The sequence below is a fragment of the Podarcis cretensis genome (assembly GCF_951804945.1).
Source record: "Podarcis cretensis genome assembly, chromosome: 4".
Taxonomy (NCBI): domain Eukaryota; kingdom Metazoa; phylum Chordata; class Lepidosauria; order Squamata; family Lacertidae; genus Podarcis; species Podarcis cretensis.
Window position 1 is genome coordinate 90,836,380 of NC_137173.1, and position 20,175 is coordinate 90,856,554.

At 45.5% G+C, this 20,175-nt stretch overlaps 1 protein-coding gene and 1 long non-coding RNA gene across 3 annotated transcripts; both read left to right on the forward strand.

The window, feature by feature from the left end:
* The first annotated feature begins 921 nt into the window (after nucleotides 1–921).
* On the forward strand, nucleotides 922–8,549 carry DHPS (deoxyhypusine synthase). 2 transcript variants are annotated; one of them, XM_079972946.1, is made up of 10 exons: nucleotides 922–1,085; nucleotides 2,595–2,825; nucleotides 3,990–4,154; nucleotides 4,498–4,619; nucleotides 5,269–5,365; nucleotides 5,767–5,853; nucleotides 6,244–6,349; nucleotides 6,552–6,655; nucleotides 7,643–7,768; nucleotides 7,919–8,549. In XM_079972946.1, the coding sequence occupies exons 2-10, from the start codon at nucleotides 2,622–2,624 to the stop codon at nucleotides 8,012–8,014; spliced, it is 1,107 nt and encodes a 368-aa protein (XP_079829072.1). In that variant the 5' UTR covers nucleotides 922–1,085; nucleotides 2,595–2,621; the 3' UTR covers nucleotides 8,015–8,549. The 2 variants fall into 2 exon arrangements, with proteins under 2 accessions (XP_079829072.1, XP_079829073.1); XM_079972947.1 differs by lacking the exon at nucleotides 922–1,085 and adding an exon at nucleotides 1,110–1,385.
* Nucleotides 8,550–15,792: 7,243 nt separating this feature from the next.
* On the forward strand, nucleotides 15,793–19,519 carry LOC307214415. Its single transcript, XR_013838058.1, has 2 exons — nucleotides 15,793–16,032; nucleotides 17,164–19,519. It is a non-coding gene; the product is annotated as an uncharacterized lncRNA (long non-coding RNA).
* The last annotated feature ends 656 nt before the right edge of the window (nucleotides 19,520–20,175 follow it).

Below are 20,175 nucleotides of genomic sequence, written 5' to 3' on the forward strand. Positions count from 1 at the left end.
AAAAATCCAAACCAAAGCATCCATGACAAATGGCCACACAATCTCTGTTTGAAAACCTCCAATAGAGAAGAATATTCATCTCAGGGTCCTGGGTTCAAGCTCAATGTTGGGCAAAAAGATCCCTGCATTGCAAGGGTTTTGACTATATCCATTCCAACTCTACAATTCCATGATTTGTGTGTTTGTGTTTTAGACAAATGCCGGCTCCCTCAGCCTGAAGGGAGATGAGCGCCGCACCCCAGTCGCCTTTGACTGGACTTAACCGTCCAGGGGTCCTTTACCTTACATTTTACACACACAAACACACACAATTTTAAGGTGTCACAATGCTCCTCCCCGCTTCAGCTCACTTCAGTCTGAGATGCTATTTCTGTTAGAAGGGTGAGGAGTTGCACTTAAGTTGTTCTGTGGTGACTGTTTGCACAGGCTGTTTCTGGACCACCAGTTTTTGATGTTTTTAATACACACAGCATATGTTTTAAGGTCATCATACATGCAACTCTAGTGTTCATTTGTCCAGAAGAGGAAAATGGGCTAAAATCACCCACCCACTGAGCTTCATAGCTGAGTGAAAGGATGCTACACCACAGTCAACAGAGGCAAATTTTGTTCCATAAAGGGAAATTTGTATGCAACAGCATAAACTTGGAAGGGGCAATATGTTGGGTGTAAGATTCCTGCTTTGCGGGGGGGGGGGGTTCGACCCTTCCCTTGCCTCCCCAGCCCCCACCCCGGGGACCCACGCACTGCCTGCACCTTCTCAGATGCCCAAAGCATCTCTATGCAGCACATACCACTTCCGCCCTTACTTGAAGCTAGCCTCCGACGCAGCGCAGCGCCTGCGCTTTCCTCCCCCGAAACCCCGCCCACTTCCTTAAAGGAGCAAGAAGGTAAAGAAACAAGTCCGAACGACGCGCGAGCGCCTCCCCCTCCCGCCGCCGCCGGCGTTTAACCCCTTCCGCTCCCCTGCGCCGCCATGAGGAGCTTCCCGCGGCATCTCCGTGAGGCGGCGAGGAGAGCGCCTGCGTAGAACCAGCGAGGGGAGCGAGAGGAGGCCATTGGCTGGTCGGGCCCGGCTCTATGAGGTAAGGCCGCCGTTCCCTTCGCGCGCTGTCCCGCTTCCCGGCCCCGCCGCCGCCGCGTGAGGGGCAGAAGGGGCCTCCTCGCAAGCCGGCGGGGAGAGCCTTCAATACTCCTCCTGACAGGGGAACATGGCGCTAAGCAAGCCTACCCTGTGGTGACAGGAGCCCTTTCGGTTCCCTGTCTTTCTCTCTTTCTCTCACCCACACATTTCCCCCCCCCCCCGTAATATTTGGAACCGACCCTGGGCATTATGCAGGAAGCGGCGGCGGCAGAATTCCGGGCTGTACCACTTCAGGTCGCAGGTGAGCCTCGCCTCGCGCTCCCCGCCCCCAGGCGCATGCGCGCGCTGCCGCAGAGGAGGCAGACGCTTCGGGGACCCGGTTTGCCAAAGCGGTATGGGCGGGGCTATAGCTGCGCTGTGGGCGGGGCGAGGGGCGGGGCCGGGAAAGTGCTTATTTGCATTTCTTTTTCCCTCCTGCTTTGAATGCATCTCTTGAATTCATCCCAGGGGTCGTCTAGACCAGCCCCCTGCAATGCAATAAAGTAATAATAATTATTATTAATATTCACCATTTAATAATAATAATTCTTTGTATAATAATAATAATAATAATAATAATAATAATAATAATAATAATTTCTTTGTCATTTAATAATAATAATAATTCAGCATTTGTTGGCATCCCTCTGACAATAAAGGAGTGCATCTTTGGGGGTGAAGTCAAAATGTTGGAAGGTCATTTAACCCAACTCCCTGCAATGCAATAAGGATTAACAACGGCACCATATTGTTGTTGGGGTGAGCACTGTGGTTGGGGTTGCAGCGCTGGTCATGGTCTTACATCATGTCCTGCCGCTGCTGGCCAAGAATTTGAACCGCTGTCTGTATTTTTGCTCAACTGGGAAGAATTGTTCAGGGACGTTCTTCATCGTGGTGGTGTGGGGAACGAGCCTTTCCAGAATACTTGAAGTTGACAGATGATGCAAATTGTTGTTTCCACAGCATCTGAAACTCCCATTTTGCGACAGGGAATTTCATTAGCGCAAGTAGTTTCTGAGCTCTGGGTGCAGTACTGCACCTAAGATTTCAGATTAAGACTGCAGAGTGGAAGGAAAGGAGGATCTTTTTCTGCCTCCCCGCTTCCAGCTACTCTCTGAAGACAGGAGAAAAGACCCTTTTAAGAATATTAGGGGGGTGGGCGGGGAAAGGACTAGGCCATGTGAAAAATGAACATAATATTTTAGCATGCATTTTCAGCTTTGTATGCTTTGTATCCTTGTTATTAAAAAAAAGTGCCTAGACATTCCATTGTTTTGCCCATAACCTAGGTTTAAGGTGCCATTTAGCTCCCAGCTTTCATATCTCAGTTTCTAGCACTTGTGTTTCCCTTTTTGGAAGGCTAGAAATCTGGGAGGTACTTTATCACTAAGATTCTGTAATACTCACATGGCGAGAAGTTTTGAAAGCATGCTTTTTCAGGAGTCTTCTTAATTAACGATCTTTGTCCTAGGGTGTCAGCCTCCCCAGTGTTCACCTGATGGAGAATGTGGCAGGCGACCTACCTGCTGGGGCAGTGGCTGCTGTGCTGAAGCCCAGTGAGGGACTACCTGAGGGGAGCTTGACAGTGCATGGCTATGACTTTGACCGTGGATTAGACTATCATGCCTTGCTCCAGTCTTACCTCACCACGGGTTTCCAGGCTACCAGCTTTGGGCAGGCTGTGAACGAGATCAACCGCATGGTGAGTAGCCAGGATGAGTCCCGATGGTGAGAACTGGGGTAGATCAGGTGGGAAGGAGGAAAATTGGGCTGGATCTCATAACTGTGGAGTTAGCTTGCTGCTTTGCTGCAGCACATAGAGCTCTATAAATTCCTGCATGTACATCACAGCATTCTTCTCTGACACCAGTCATGTATCTTGCACAAAGAGAGACAACACCCATCTACACATACAGTGCTAAGAGTAAGACAACACTGAAGTTGGCTACTTTTTTTTACCCTTTCCCAGCAATATTCCATAGTCCTATTAGCTCTAAGCCTTGGGTGTGAACAGTATTTTATAAGTCTGAGCTGGTATGATGTTCATAAACATCTACATTGATTGATAGGAAAGTCCTACTTTGATTGCATGGATTGAGAACACACAGTCAATACCTTCAGTGGCTTCAATACTTCAGTATGCCCCATGGAGGACTTTAAGGTCTATAAATAGCAACACCCTAGTGGTCCCGGGCCCTAAGGAAGTTAGATTGGCTTCAACCAGAGCCAGGGCCTTTTCAACACTGGCTCCGGTCTGGTGGAACGCTCTGTCTCATGAGACCAGAGCCGTGCAGGATCTGATTTCTTTCTGCAGGGCCTGTAAGACAGAGTTGTTCTGCCTGGCCTTTGGCTTGGTGCCAATTTGATTCCCTCCCCCTCTTTCTTTTTCCTTTCTCCTCCTGTGATGAGGCTGCATTTTAATATTTTAATGTTGTGTTTTAATCTTGTTTTTAAGTTGTATTCATTCAACTTGTTTTTATTATTGCTTGTTAGCTGCCCTGAGCCCGGCCTTGGCTGGGGTATAAATAAAAATTGTTGTTGTTGTTGTTAAAAAAACTGCAGTTTACATTTATCTCCTTTTCTGATGATCACGTTTTCTGATTTGAAGATAAAGTGGTCAAACCAGTATTTTTCTCCAAATCTGCATATTTTGTGCATTGATGCTACCCTCAGTTCTCTACAACTGTTCACCAGTTTTTGTTTTTGTTTTGCTTCCTTCATATGTCACTAGCAAACTTCTTGCTGCTTGTACTTAGCTAGTTAGGGCGATGATGTGCTAAACTTTGTGGTGCTGCCATTTAGTTCAATCCCTGCATTGTGCTGTTGTGCTGAAGCTTGATTCAGATAGTTGGGTTCTTCCTTACAGATAGAAGCGAAGCTGACGCCACTGGCCGAGGATGAAGGGAACAATGCCGACTTGAATCCCTGTTCCCGCCACCTAACAGGCTGTACAATCTTCTTGGGCTTCACTTCCAACCTCATCAGCTCAGGTGTCCGTGAGACCATCCGCTTTCTGGTGCAACACAACATGGTATTGTCCAAACCTGGGAGGTGTTTCCTCCTTCTGTATATCAAGGAAAAATCTTCCTTTTCAGTTATGTGGTTGCGAAAGGGTAGAGAAGAATCCCTAGTGTTCTACACCAATATCATTCTTGTCTCTCTCATATGTTCTCATGATAAACATTGTATGCCGTCTTCTAATGGGCTGGAGAGAACTTTAAAGGAACTACCTCCACTTATGGGAAAGAGATACTGGCTACTGATGCTTCATGACTTAAGGATGGATTAATCCCTTTACAGAACTTGGGTCTAAAGGATTCTCATAGCTGCAAGTCTTGGCAAGCACTATAGCCCACATTCTTTGGTTTGTGTAGGTGGATGTGCTGGTGACCACAGCAGGTGGTGTGGAAGAAGATCTCATCAAATGCTTGGCACCCACTTACGTTGGAGACTTCAGCTTGCGTGGAAAGGAACTACGACAGAGTGGGATTAACAGGTACCAGCAGAGGTAGTGGGGAGGGGACGGGTGCGAGTGGCGCTGTTGTCTAAACCACTGAGCCTCTTGGGCTTGCCGATCAGAAGGTTGGTGGTTTGAATCCCCGCGACGGGGTGAGCTTCCCTTTCTCTGTCCCAGCTCCTGCGAACCTAGCAGTTCGAAAGCACACCAGTGCAAGTAGATAAATAGGTACCACTGTGGTGGGAAGGTAAACAACGTTTCTGTGCGCTCTGGTTTCCATCACAGTGTTCTGTTGCGCCAGAAGCGGTTTAGTCATGCTGGCCACATGACCCAGAAAGCTGTCTGTGGACAAACACTGGCTCCCTCGGGCTGAAAGCGAGATGAGCGCTGCAACCCCATAGTTGCTTTTGACTGGACTTAACCATCCAGGGGTCGTTTATCTTTACTTGTAGTGGGGAGGGCTGATGATCTGATGGCCACCATTGGGAAACAAGATGGGTGATTTATTTGTGACCAGAGAAATTGATCCCTTCTGGGTTTCCTCTGGTTTGTATGATCCAACCAGTCTCATACTCTGCTGCAGGGAGGGCATTGACTGTATGTTTTAACTTCTGCGGGAGGAAGGAGCAAGGTGGGGCAAAGTCCCTAGCCAGGCTTTACTTCCCAGCTGTGTCCTCCTCTTCTCCAGGATTGGGAATCTGCTGGTGCCCAATGACAATTACTGCAAGTTTGAGGACTGGCTGATGCCAATCCTGGACCAGATGGTGACAGAGCAGGACACAGAGGTGAGAGTTGAAATGTTAGGAATGGTGTGCCTTTGTGCTATTATTCTTTCTCCACCCCCCATGTATACCCCCAACGTGGTAATTGCAAAATACACTTGAGAGCTGTCTGCCGTGAGTTCTGGCCTCATCTTTGGAAAAGGAAAACTCCCAGCATGGAAGAGGATGAAACAGCAACGGAGACATGTCTTATTCTATCTAATGTGTGATCTCAAGGCCATTTTTCCCCCCTGCCAGTATTGTTGGGTTTCTTATTTGCTCCCACAAAGAGGATTTTTCTTTTCTTTTTCTTTGAAATCGCATGTATTAAGACTGTGCAGGTTCACCCCGGATCTTAGCTTGCCCACCAATCTGGGGAGAAGTTGGCATAGTCTGAAGTTGTGGTCTGTCTCCCTGCTTTTCAGGGGGTGAAGTGGACTCCATCAAAGTTTATTGCTCGGCTTGGCAAGGAAATCAACAATCCCGAATCTGTCTATTACTGGGCACAAAAGGTAGGCTGAGGAAGTCTTCTGTGTTTTAAGTTCCATGTCTCGCCTTTCGTTAAGATTAGTTTCCAGTAATCTGGCTGAAATGCTGCTTGTTTGTCACTTCCTGATGGGATGTGTGCCTTCCACTCTTCAATCGTCTGAGGGTCTGTCCTATGTATGTGATATGGCATAGCCTATTATTTTTCTGGCTTCGTAATCCCATTCATTTCCCAGCTGGTAGCCTTGACCCCTACCATCCAACCATTAAGGCATAGTTCTGTGTTGTGCATTTACTATTTTTCTGCATTTCAATTCTGTCTCCCACTCCCACGCTCTGCCCTCCCTTCCAGGATACCTCTGCCATATGAAATAAATACCCACTTCCGCTTATAATGCTAATTGTGTTCCTGGCAGAACAGCATCCCTGTACTGAGTCCGGCGTTGACTGATGGTTCCCTGGGGGACATGATTTTCTTCCACTCCTATAAGAAACCAGGCCTTGTGCTGGACATTGTGGAAGGTGAGCTGAGATTTGCGCAACATAAGTAAGTCTCTCCCTGGTTTCTGTTATGTACCTACCACTGGTTTCTACTTTCAGAGGAAGGGAGACAGCTAGTGGAATCTGTATGCTGTGTACCAGACATTCTGGGTCTACCAACCCCCAAAGTATGACACTGTTTACTGTGCTGCTTGTCTAATACTTAAACTTATATCTCTCTCAGATCTGAGGCTCATCAATACGCAGGCCATATTTGCCCGGAAAACAGGAATGATCATCTTGGGAGGAGGACTTGTCAAGCACCACATTGCTAACGCCAACCTCATGGTGAGGCAGATTGTGCAGTAGGGACAAATGCACAGTGCAGAAAGGCAGGGTTTGTTTGGGGTGGAAGATGTTGCAAAAGCATGGTATGCGTTCGTAGAACAAAGGCACATGGGTTGAGATGGCATGATGCTGCTTGCTTGCTGGCTTTGGGCATGGGGAGCTAATTCTAGATGCTGTTGAACTTCCATTAGAATCATAGAGTTGGAAGAGACCACAAGGGCCATCGAGTCCAACCCCCTGCCAAGCAGGAAACACCATTAGAGCACTCCTGACATATGGTTGTCAAGCCTCTGCTTAAAGACCTCCAAAGAAGGAGACTCCACCACACTCCTTGGAAGCAAATTCCACTGTCGAACAGCTCTTACTGTCAGGAAGTTCTTCTTAATGTTTAGGTGGAATCTTCTCAGCTGACATGGCCACTCAGCTGACATGGCCACTGGTCAGCAACGAATTCATATGCTGCATAAGTCCTGCCAAGCTATATAGGCTCATTGAACCTATTAAGCCTTGAGTGGTTCACTCCAAGGCACCCCACCCCATGCAACTTTCAAGTTCCTCCCAGGCTGAGCCTTGGAAGTTCCTGATATTTGGGGGAAGGGAGCCCATATTTCAGTGAATTAGTACACATTTTGCACACAGGTTCGGTTCCTGCCATCTTTTTAAAAGGATCTTGGCCACGAGGAAAGAACTCTATGAAATCTCATAGTGCTTTTGTGCTAATTGGACCACTCATCTTAAATTGATATGCTTTGTATCCCAGTTTCCCCTTCCTCTCCCCCCTCCAATTGCAATTAAAAGATCAATAAACAGACCACTTGTCTTAAAGTGATATAAGGTAGTTTTGTATATGCATCTCCGCTTATCTCCAAGTCCATATGTGGAACAGTTGTATTTGGTATCAGATTTGCTGTGCAAGCAGACCTTTGGTTACCACTGAGCCAATTCTGCTCCGTATGTCTGATGTCACCAATTATTGTACCTCCTCAGAGAAACGGTGCCGACTTTTCTGTATACGTCAACACGGCACAGGAGTTTGATGGCTCAGACTCAGGAGCTCGGCCTGACGAAGCAGTTTCCTGGGGGAAGATCCGCATGGATGCCAAGCCTGTCAAGGTACATGCGGGGGAAAGGAGGGGACTGGCATATCATGGTATTGGCAGGGGTGGGACATGGAACTTGCCATCGGCAAGACCGGTGAGTTTTAGAGTAAACAAATGAAAAGCTCTTGAGGAGAGGCACTCTTCGGTATTCTTCTCTTGACAGGTTTATGCTGACGCTTCCCTGGTTTTCCCACTGCTGGTTGCGGAAACCTTTGCACAGAAACCAAATGCCTTTGCTCCAGAGAAGCAAAACGACTAAGCTGCGGGCTGCTGCGTGCCCATGTGCTTCTCCCACATACCACTGCAGCTGCTGGCACCTGCACTGAGACTGTTTTGCAACATCTGTTTGAATGAATGGAAGGTAGTCAAACCGTTAGCACGACATCCTTCTCCTCCGTGCTGAATAGAAGCTGAGCCCCAGTCTCAGAAAGTGGCGGTCTGTTACTTGTGTGTAATCGCAACCCATCCTCCTCATGAGCCTGCCAAGAAGATAGTGTTTCTCTCTTTTTGCTCTTGCAAACCCTATACACTCTGAGACACTTGGTGATATACCTGCCTCTCCAGCATGCCGCTTTTGTGATAGTAGGATGGTTCTTGGAGTCTGAAGTTGACATTTCCCCCCCTCCCTTTAACAACTGGCCCAGCAGTATCTCTCTGTTCATGGCCTCCCTGCCCACTTCATTTTAATTCTTGGATTTTCTTCTCTGTCTCTTTTATTTACTGATATGACGTGTGTCCATCTGGAATCTGCTTGAGATCCCCCAGCCTCCGAATAAACCACTGTAGTCTTTAAATGTATGCGAGTGCTTTTGTTTTTGCTAGAGTTGGCGTACTGTACCCAAAACCCAACTATTAAAGGCCTGCTCTTCTGTGGGCCTTATAACGACAAGGGAAGGCTAAAGAAAATCAGAGCAGTTCATTTTTGCTTGGCTGAAATGGGTAGAATTTTTATTTATTGAAAGTTGAGCTCCAGCTTGGATATACCATTGAAAGAAATGAATTGCATTGCCGGTTGACTTGAGCCTCAAAAGACATTCACACCTTTACATTAATTCAAGTTGACAGTGGAGAAGGGGCTGTAGCTCAGGTGTGGTGTACTTGCTTTGTAACCACAAGATCCTACATTCGGTTCTTAGCATTTTATTTAAAAGGTTCTGAGATAGCAGTTGTCAGAGCTGCCCCTAGGTCCCAGCTCACAGAGGACCAACGCCAAATCGTCGTTATGTACAAAAGTCTTTATTGAGGTTCAACTTCCATTCCAAAGCCGCAGCGGGCAGCTCTACGTCTTAAACCCTAGACCGGCGAAGTCCTGTCTGAATCTCCTCCCCTCTGACACCAGTTTAAGATCCTAGCCCTGCTCCACCTTTTCCGTTGTTCTCTCCTCCTCTGGGTCCTCCTGCCCACCGGGGCTTTCCCCTTTCTGGACTCTTCCGACGCTGAGTCGGCTGACTCCTCCCCCTGTCTCCGGCGGGCTTTAGGACCCGGTTCCCAATCCTCATTCTCTGCTGTCCCGCGCTCCTGTACATTTGAACTTGCCTCTCGCGCCAACCCAGTGACCTTCCTCCTGACCGTCACACTGCTTCTGTCACTGCTTCCCTCTTCCGGGATACTGCCCGGATCTGACCTCCCCTCCGTTGTCTGGCTCTCCGATGGAGGCGTGGCCAGCCCTGACTTATCTTCACTCCCTGGTGTGGAATCCTCTGCCCTCGATGCCTGGGACTCTTCCCCCCCACTATGCTCTGGTGGGGAAGCTGGTCCTGATTTCCAACTGCTACTCTGGGAGTCCCTGCTGGCCCCTTGCTCCTGGAGTGTCCCCCTTGGGAATCCCCTTGCCCTGGCCACTGGCGCCCCCTTCTGTGAATCTTCCGATTCGCTGGAGAGGCTCATGGAATCTCTCGGGCCACTGTCATCTTCTTCTACGCTGCCCTCAGATTCTTCCCCTTCGCTCTCCATCTCCCCTCTTCCCTGTGCTTCTGCTCCTGAGCCCCTGACAGCAGTGTTGCCCAAGAACATCACTGTCAGTCCAATTACATGGTAGTGAGAGAAATGGACCAATGGTTTGTATGGTATGCAGTTTATATAGTTAGAACTGCATTCATAAATTGGATGTGCATCCAAATGCATATCAGACTGCAGATTCAGTCTTGTCCACATTGCATTGTTTCATGGAAGGTGTACCCCAATATACTTCCATATAGCGGATGGATGAAGGTGCATATATGAATAAACACCCTAGCACATATTCCATTTAAAACACAGCTGTACTCTGTCCCTCAGATATGCATTTAAATGCACAAAACATACCTGGCATTTCTTGCTATATACATAAAATTGTATGCCTGTCGTCACGCAGCCGCCATTTGCAGTGCTGCATCACAGTCCTGGATTTGCATGAAGTAGGAGCAGTATAGGGGAGCCATAGAGAAGACAGGCTGCCCAGTACCACCAATGGCCTGGTGATGGTGAGGAGAAAAGTGGTTTAGAACAGAAATAGAGCTGAAAGGAAAATGACAGTTTTAAGCAATGGCCAAGGTAAAGTACCTTAATACACACTGTATTAATACAGTTGGAATATTTGAGGTCTCTGCATCCTTTATCTTGTAACGTGAGACAGGAATGGAAGAAGAAGTTTTGAGTACAGTGGTACCTCGGGTTACATACGCTTCAGGTTACAGACTCCGCTAACCCAGAAATAGTACCTCAGGTTAAGAACTTTAATTCAGGATGAGAACAGAAATCGTACAGTGGTGGCGCAGCAGCAACAGGAGGCACCATTAGCTAAAGTGGTGCTTCAGGTTAAGAACAGACCTCCATAATGAATTAAGTTCTTAACCCGAGGTACCACTGTATAGCCAAAAGGGAGAGACACTGAAAGTGGGGAAGTGGCTGATTTAAACAGTCTGGTTGTGGAGAGAAACGGAGAGATTTAAAAAATGGCAGAGCTTTGAGTAGAGAGCAGGAGATGTGGCCCTTTATACAAGGTTTGTGTACAACGAGAAGGAAGTTTGGAAAGGCTCTGTTGTGTTAACTTTTTGGTATTCGCTTCTGTGTCCTACCCATCGCTGCTATTACTCCTACGTTTAGAAAAAGAATGTCCCGAGTTCCCGCATCCCTATTTTATTCACACCACTGCTACTTAAAACCACCATTTCCACCCTGACTTTGTGCAAGGCCAGGATTGAGATGATGAACTATAAATGCTCTAAAGAGAGCTGCACTGTGAAGGTGAAAACCAGGGCAAAACAGAACTGCAGAATAGAAGAACGTAGCTTTATAAATGAGATTGAAAAGGTCAAAAGCAAGCTTAGTAATTGCATAGGGTGAAAAGTAAAAAGTCTAGGGTGCTAATGGTGTGGATGGCAGAGGTTTGGTGAGCAAGCGAGCAAGAGCACAGCCCCTTGTGTTGCATACTTTTTCATTCATAGCTTTCTGGCTGGGGCTGGGGTTCCAATTTGGGTCAGGACCAGTGCTTTTTTTTTCGGGGGGGGGCACAGGGGTATGCATACACCTAAACATCTTGTGAATCTTTGTACTTTTTGTCCATTTACTGTATTTATTTTTCCCTATTTGAACTATAAAATGGTGATTTTCTTGAGTCAAAGTGAGAGTACCCCGAAACATTTTTTTTAAAAAAAGCACTGGTCAGGACCCCCTGGTTTGGGTACAGTGGTGCCTCGCAAGATGAAATTAATCCGTTCCGCGAGTCTCTTCGTGTAGCGGTTTTTTCGTCTTGCGAAGCAAGCCCATTGACGGCTTAGCGGATTAGCGCTATTATCAGCTTTTAGCAGCTTATCGGCTTAGCAGATAAGCAGATAAGCGGCTTAGCGGCTTAGAAAAAAGGGGGGGAGGAAAAAAAACCCGCAGGAACTCGCAAGACATTTTCGTCTTGCGAAGCAAGCCCATAGGAAATTTGTTTTGCGAAGCACCTCCAAAACGGAAAACCCTTTCGTCTAGCGGGTTTTCCGTCTTGCGAGGCATTTGTCTTACGGGGCACCACTGTTAGAAGGCCTTTTCCCCAATGCAAACTGCGGCCATAAGAAGCTCAGCCTAGATCCAAGCCACAATTGGAAGCCCCATGCCAGTATCCCAATCCAGATGGTGTGGGAACGAAGGATCTTCTACTCAGGCTTTTTAAATAGTTTTTTTTTTTTTTCCCCCTTTAAGGATGGGTTAATTTCCTTGGGTTAGATTCAGACCGGGCATGCGCCTTCCTTGTGGGATGCTGTGGAGGGAAAGACAGGAAAGTGGGTGGGAAGGTGAGGCTGGAGGAGAAGAATCAAAGATATAAAAGGGTAGAGAGAGCCATTGCATTCGCTGGATGGGACATAGAAGAGTAATACTACCTGCATTTCAGCCTCATAGTTGGGTTTTCAGTGTCTAACACTTTCTGGGTCATTTACAAATTTTTCCTTTGAAGTGTTTATTTCACTCATTTCCCAAAAATATTCTTAAGTTTCACACTTAAGCGCTGTGAAACTGCAGCAATAAGCCCCACATAGACAGAAATTCCAACATGTTGTTCTGTTAGAATAGGAGGCACTGAATTCTTTCCTTTGTTAATATAGAATGCAGATTTCACGAAATGGAAATAAGTACAAATGTTGTTGTTGTTTAGTCGTTTAGTTGTGTCCGACTTCGTGACCCCATGGACCAGAGCACGCCAGGCACTCCTGTCTTCCACTGCCTCCCGCAGTTTGGTCAAACTCATGCTGGTAGCTTCAAGAACACTGTCCAACCATCTCGTCCTCTGTTGTCCCCATCTCCTTGTGCCCTCCATCTTTCCCAACATCAGGGTCTTTTCCAGGGAGTCTTCTCATGAGGTGGCCAAAGTATTGGAGCCTCAGCTTCAGGATCTGTCCTTCCAGTGAGCACTCAGGGCTGATTTCCTTAAGAATGGATAGGTTTGATCTTCTTGCAGTCCATGGGACTCTCAAGAGTCTCCTCCAGCACCATAATTCAAAAGCATCAATTTTTCGGCCATCAGCCTTCTTTATGGTCCAGCTCTCACTTCATGGATCCCTTCATAGATCACTGCCTTGCTGTGGCGAAGGGGCTTGAAGAACTCAGAGAAGCTATGAACTATGCCGTGCAGGGCACCCAAGATGGACAGGTCATAGTGGAGAGTTTTGACCAAACGTGATCCACCTGGATCAGGAACTGGCAAGCCACTCCCGTATCCCTGCCAAGAAAACTCCATGGACAAAGACAACAGGCATATACAAATGTACCTGCTGCCAAGTCCATAATTGCTCCAATGGAAAAGAAGGTAGCAATGAAATCATTGTGTTTTCCAGGCTTAAAGATGTTATATGGTGCAAAGGCCATACGAAAAACAGTCACCGCATTGGCAATTGAGGCCAATGGCATCAAGTCCTGGGCAAGGATGATTTCAGAGGGTAGGGACTCCTCATCGTTTAATGGTATGCATATAATGTTGATTATCTTCCTTGTAATTCTACACATGGAACAGGCACCCCCAGATGCCAATCCCTACAATGTCAGGTTTGTTGCTGCCCAGGATGTTCTCAACCTGCCACACTCTCCATTCAATATTGGCTGTGGAGCAGATGCTCATAATGCAGCAGATAAGAGCCAGGACAAAGGCACCCAGCTGAAAACAGGATACCCTGCACAACAGCCATAATTGAAAGGAGCCATAATGTGCCTGGGGTGGAACTTTAGCTTTGGTCCTGGGAAGGCTGGCGAAAGAAGGCATGCTGGAGAAAAACACAGATGAAAGATAGCCATTACATACTTAGGCACAGTATCATATGGACATCTCCTAAAGTTTGAGCAAATAGTGATCTGCAGCTAAAACAATGCCATCGTTCTAGGGCGAATTCTGCATTTTGCCCCTTGAGATGTAGGAATGGAAAAGTCTGCTCAACCTGTAATCCTAGGTACCAGGAATCAGACTTCCCCAGGGGTGAAGAAATTGTACAACTGCACAACTCCTTTTGTTGCATGGACCCCCTTCATGCAGATAAGGGGGCTCTTGACTTGTCCACTCCTCTGCATTCCTATGCTCCCCTCCCTTCCCTCTCCATTGTTAAAATGTCAGGTCCAACCAAAGTTACACATTCTACCCTTGAAAGAAAGTTTGGTGCAACAGACCAACCAGCTACTGTTCCTGTTCAGGAAAGAATCCTTTCTGACTTTAGTCCTCATTCTCTCTCTCTCTCTCTCTCTCTCTCACACACACACACACACACACACATGTCAAAAGCCTACCAACTGGCTCTCAGACAGGACAAAAGGAACTACAAGTCAATTTCTTCTTATCTGAGAAAACACTGCTATGTTGGTGGGGAACTGAGGAGTGCTGCATATATGCACCTACAGGAAATCAGTTCTTTAGCCAGCCTCTGGTACACAAGAGCTTTTTTTCAGGGCTTTCTCTATGGCGTGTCTGACCTCAGAGAAGACCTGAGAAGACTGAAGCTGGTCTGAGCACTGTAGCAACTGCTCCTTGGAGTTCTGAGGCAGTTAGAATGCAGCTTGCTTTGAATGCTCAGAACAACACAAATCATAACTCCAGGGTACTGGTCATTTGGAACATTTGGCAACTGCTTGGAGGCAGTATGCTTTTGAATACCAGTATGATTCTGGCACTTTTAAAAGACACTTTTTTGTTAGATGTAAGCTTATGCAAAGATTGGGTACAAAATGTGGAAATAAACACCCCAAGCTGCCAGTTCCAAAGGAATGAGCGAGCAAGATTTGAAATAAACGAATAGACAAATAAATAAATATTGAGTTGTTTCCATTGGGTTTGAACACCACTTTGAATTACAGCTACTTGGTTCAGTAGTACTGGTGGATCAGACTAAGAATCCATCTGGTCCAGAATCCCTTTTTCTAAAAATAAAAAGCTTTATAACAATTCTGTGGGGACAGACATTTACTATCTCCTTATTGCAGTGTGATAGAGGTGTGCAGATGTCGGTGTGAAATAATTTCTTGCTTAAGTTAAGACCACTCTGTAAATTCATGGAGAGGGGGACCTATGAGTCAGAGGTTTCCCAGCTCCTTGATTGCTTTCCTGGTCACCCGAATATCAATTCTCCCTACTGTCGCTGGTCCCCAGGTAGACTCTTTTGCAATTCACTGATTTTCATGTGCTACGGACTCGTCATATTTGTTTGTAGATTTATAAAAAAATTCTACAAATATTTTTTCTGCTTCTGCTCGTGGCGATTCCTTCCATTATAAAACATGGGACTGAAAATATCCTGCATTCCAGAGCAGATTCCCAATTTGAACCCCTGAATGGGAGACAGCCCTCTTGTTCCAAACATGGCTGTCGCTAGAAGGTGCTTATTTTCCAATTAAAGTCGTGTGTGTTGCTGTGATTGCCTTGGAATGAAAACTCCCTCATTCTGCAGCAAGAACAGAATAAGAAACTGCTTAGTTGGAGACGACTAAGCCCAGTGCCACCAAGTGACAGAAACGGACAATAATGCCATGCTTAGTTGCTGCGTTTTTAAGTGCACTCCCTGCACACACAGCTCTTTGAGGTACTGTTGGTAGGAAGTGGCCTGTGTTTCAAACAGATCTTGCTCCTTATTTGCTCAATGATCTCTAGGGCACTTCACCCAGTCTACAAGGCATGAAAAACGTCTTCCCTAAGCCACAGTAGCAGCAGCCGCCCACTGGAATGGTTTTACATCGTTTTAAAACAAAAACGTGGGACGCGGGTGGTGCTGTGAGTTAAACCACAGAGCCTAGGACTTGCCAATCAGAAGGTCAGCGGTTCGAATCCCCACGACGGGGTGAGCTCCTGTTGCTCGGTCCCAGCTCCTGCGGCTTTGTCATGCTGGCCACATGATCCAGAAGCTGTACACCGGCTCCCTTGGCCAATAAAGCGAGATGAGCGCCGCAACCCCAGAGTCGGTCACGACTGGACCTAATGGTCCTTTACTTTAAAATGCCTGCTCCATATCCCCTTCACACCCTGAGGTAAAGACCAAATCAAGGTTATGCCTTCTGCATTGTGACAGATGACAAATTGTGACAGCCTCATTGTTGTCATGAAGGCCATGAAGTCTCAAGCTGGCCCAGTCAATGTGGCCTTGGCATTGAAGCCTCCCAGGACCAGGGGTGCCAACTTGAATCAAACAGGAGGAGGGAGGTAAGCCCTACCCCACATAATCAATCACAGCATCAATTTTGTGGTCCCCCAGACCCCTCAAATATTTTATTGGGGGCAGGGCTTTTTTCAGGGGGAACTCTCTGGCATACAGTTCCAGCACCTGTGAGGGTTCCAGATCCTCTCAGGTGAGTTCTGGTACGTCAACTCAGGTGAGTGCCATGGCCATTCTAAGAGAAATTGTTCATGATGAGTTCCAGCACTTCTTTTTCAAGAAAAATAGCACTGATTAGTGGACCTGAAGGGATGTCAGCCTCTAAGAGTTGGCTCCTATGCTCAGTACCAACCTCCTGGGGTACTTGAACACACTCAAGACCACCTCAGTCAAGTAAGTGATTAGACAACAGCGTTGGCAGTACACCTAAAGCAGGCAGAGTCTGTCCTAGTATAGGGTTGCCATATGTCCGGAACTTCCTAGACATAGCTGGGATTCGGCCACCGGAAACCGTGTCTGGGTAGAAATCGTGGAAGTGGCAAATTACCTTAAAATTACCTCTTGGCAAATTACCTTAAAAATAGCTCAAAAACTTCTTTTTTGAGATTTTGCAAAAAAAAAAAAAAGAGCAACAACTTTTGTGTCTGGATTTTCACTTTTTGAAATGTGGCAACCCTATCCTACTAGTCCAATGAAAAGTACAGGCCTTTATGACAGGCTGTATATACTGTGGTTTCAGTCTCCAAGGTAATTAATTTCCTACATGTTGAGAGATCCTGAAAGAATAGCGCCGCCAAACGGTTTGAATGTGCCTTCGGCATGCTGCAATTAGCAGCAATACTTTGGGCTGCAAGAAGCAAAATTGTGTTGAGAGGCAGGACAAAGGGGAAAAGGGATGTGGGTATAGGGGCCACCTATTTGATGTGACAAACCACTCATCAAAAGTTCGGGAAAGCACCAATGAGCCTCCTCAAGAGCAGGGGCTGCAGATGTAATAGCCAATTATTTTTGCTTAATCGGTTTTCCACAGCAAGAGGTAATGATGACAGTCTTTGTATGCTGCTGTCATGAATAACAGTGGTACCTTGGTTGTCAAACACTAAAAACCCAGAAGTAAGTGTTTCGGTTTTTGAATGTTTTTTGGAAGCCGAACATCCGATGCGGCTGTTGGCTATTGTTTCTGGGGCACCTGCACCAATCAGAAGCTGTGCCTTGGTTTTCAAACATTTCGGAAGTCAAGCACACTTCCGGAACGGATGAAGTTTGGCGCTCCCCACCCCCCACCCCCAATTTATTCAATTTATTCTGTGTTTCTGTTTTTGAGGCTTTTTCAATTAATTTTGTGACTGTGTGGAACCCAGTTCAGCTACTGATTGATTGATTGATTGATTGATTGATTGATTGATTGTGTGACTGTGGAGATGGATAAGAGCCCCCCATCCAAACAATGACTATCATCAGTGCAGGTAAGAAAAAAATTGTAATTTTAATCATCTACAATACTGTCTTATTTATTTTATAGTACAGTTCATTGATTATTGCTTTCATTTTATGGATCAATGGTCTCGTTAGATAGTAAAATTCATGTTAAGTTGCTGTTTTAGGGATTGTTTTTAAAAGTCTGGAACGGATTAATCCATTTTGCATTACTTTCTATGGGAAAGCGCATCTTGGTCTTGGAACGCTTTGGTTTTGGAAAGGACTTCTGGAACAGATTAAGTATGAGAACCAAGGTACCACTGTATATGCATTCTGATGCACACCTTACCCTAGTATGTGCATTTTCTTACACATTACTTGGCATGGCAAAATTCAGATAAGTGCAAATTTCAATAGGCGACTGTGTTTCATGGCACATATTTTTTGTCAGAATGAGTAGATTAGGTAGCCTCACCTTTAAATGAGGACTGGTTCAAAATTTCGCCTGGTCCTGTTTCTGCTCTCAGGTATTTCCAACTCTCATTGTAATCAGTCGAATGACGATATGCTTGTTGCGCTTCGGATCCCAAGTCTGATATCATCAGTGTCGGGGACAGCAGGGATTACTGAATATGTAATGATGAATATTCTATTGAAAATTGGTCATAATTACCTTGGGCTCCAATAACCCTTAACCTGCAAACTTTTACTCATAGATTAAGAGCACCTTAGAGAATGTTTTCCACTTTCCCCTGCATTTTACATCCTACACCAAGGTCTCATCTCCTTCATTTTTAAAGTGGCTCTACACTACATTAACCTTATCCCCTTGGTTCCTCTAAATAGTTGTAGAAGATAATATCCTGTTCTTCTTAACCTTCTTAGCTTTCCTACTCTGTACTTACACGTTTGTGTCAGCAATTAAACTCTTACATGCCCTCATTAATGCACTGAACCTTGTCTCCATTCCTCTATCCCTCACTTCATTCTGCTATGTGGTATAAATATGGCTCTATTGTTCATTAGCATACAGCCCCCTTAATCCCTCAAAGAAGGTACAGGTGTGGGTATATTCTGCCCACTGCCCCACCCCTGTTGCAAATGAGACCCACTTGAACTTCTGTGCCATGCCTTTGAAACAGCAGTCCTGTTAAACTTCACGATAATTCCGAAAAGGAAGGGAGGTGGAAAAGACTTCCCTTTAAAAATTCCAAGCACATGTATTTACTTTTATCTCACAAACGGCTATCATGGCACGGCTTTGTCACTGCCGAAACGCAAGATGAATAATGCATTTTGCAAACAACAGGAACCTTCCATTGTGAAAATAAATTATTCCAAATAAGACACATGTTAGCCACGGATACGTCGGTGGGCTCAATAAGAGAAATAACTAGAGGAAATTAAATGACCTGTCTACAGGAGGGCGGGCAAGGTAGTTTGAACTGTCTCTTCAAGTTTAAAATTTATGAACCAGTGGAGTTGTGCCTCTCGCCCTCATACGTGATCATATTCAATGGAATCCAAGAACAACACTTGCATAAACACACACACACACATCTATAGACTACCTTTCCAGGACTGAGCTACTAAAGAATCCTGAAGAGCTTAATTTCAAATGGGACTTAAGTCAATTTTAACCAAGATTCCATTTGGAAGAAAATTATTTCTGACTAGGGCTTTAAAAAAATAAATAAATAAAATGCAAACACGATTTTCAAGGCTTGCTAACACAGTGACTTAGAACATCATAAAACAATGCACATTTGACCTCCACGCCCCGCCAAAAAAAGTTTTGCCACACGCAAAGTCATTTTATGCATCTGAGTTACTTCTCGCCATGTTGCCCATCAATCAAATATGTGCCATGGCAAATCAAGCTAACTGCCAGTTGTGCATCAGGACAACTGAATGATTAATTAGTGGTTTTAATTAAACTCCTTTGCGGCAGTATAGTGAGAATTAAATCTGAATGACAAAATGGAAGCCTACCTGGGAAGCGTTAAATATTGTTGCAATGATCATCAGGTCAGGACTGTTTCGTTTCAGGTTTTCTCTTTTAGTTTCTTCTGTGGGCACTGATGGTTAGAAGATACCTGAGGAATGAAGCATTAATAGCTTTTGATGGCTGGTGCCTAGTAGCTGGATAGGAAAGTAGAGCAGGAGTTCCAAAATTGTGGTCTGTGGACCACCAGTGGTCCATGCGTTTCATTCAGGTGGTCCTCGACTTGTCTGCTTTAAATATTCATATTGGTTTTAAATTGTATGTTTATTGTTTCTTTTATTTCTTACATTGCAGTACAATAAATTTCGTATATAAGAAATAAAACAAACAACAAAAATACAATTCAAAGTGATACAATATCTAGCCTAGCATATTACAATAGCTGAAATGGGCAGAAAAAAATATTAAGTTTCCCACCAAAACCCTCAGCAATTTTCAAGTGGTCCACGAGGGAATTTATTTTCAGAAGCACTGGGATAGAGGAGAGAATTTGATTTGAGCCAGCAAATCTGTTTTTACATGTATCTGCTAATAAAAATACATTGAGACTCCATGAGAATGCTTCTTGGAAACAGGTGCTGGTTTGAAAACAAAATGTCTGTCTAATTATCTATCTGTTTCTCTGATACTTAAGCTATACACCTGTTAAAGGAATCCAGTCCAAAGCTTATTCCTCACAAGAAAACTGACCCATGTGAAAGGGTTCTCCAAGGAAGTGGGGAGTGAAAGAATATTAGTCACAAATAGGGTAACTGACAAAGAGGCATTGCAAAAACCATACACAAAGTTGTTCGGCTTAGCAAAAAAAGGCAGTTCAGACAACTCCTGTTTGCTTGTGGTTTTCGTCTGTGCCCACACTGATCTTCCTGGGATTGATGGAAGATTCATAGTTCTGCCATCCATTTAGCATAC

Bases quoted from the DNA above. Each gene is read 5' to 3' on its own strand.
- DHPS (XM_079972946.1), top strand. From the start codon at position 2,622: ATGGAGAATGTGGCAGGCGACCTACCTGCTGGGGCAGTGGCTGCTGTG. The intron at 5,854-6,243 runs GTAGGCTGAGGA...TGTTCCTGGCAG, and splicing joins TCTATTACTGGGCACAAAAG to AACAGCATCCCTGTACTGAG. The intron at 6,350-6,551 runs GTGAGCTGAGAT...TATCTCTCTCAG, and splicing joins TGTGCTGGACATTGTGGAAG to ATCTGAGGCTCATCAATACG.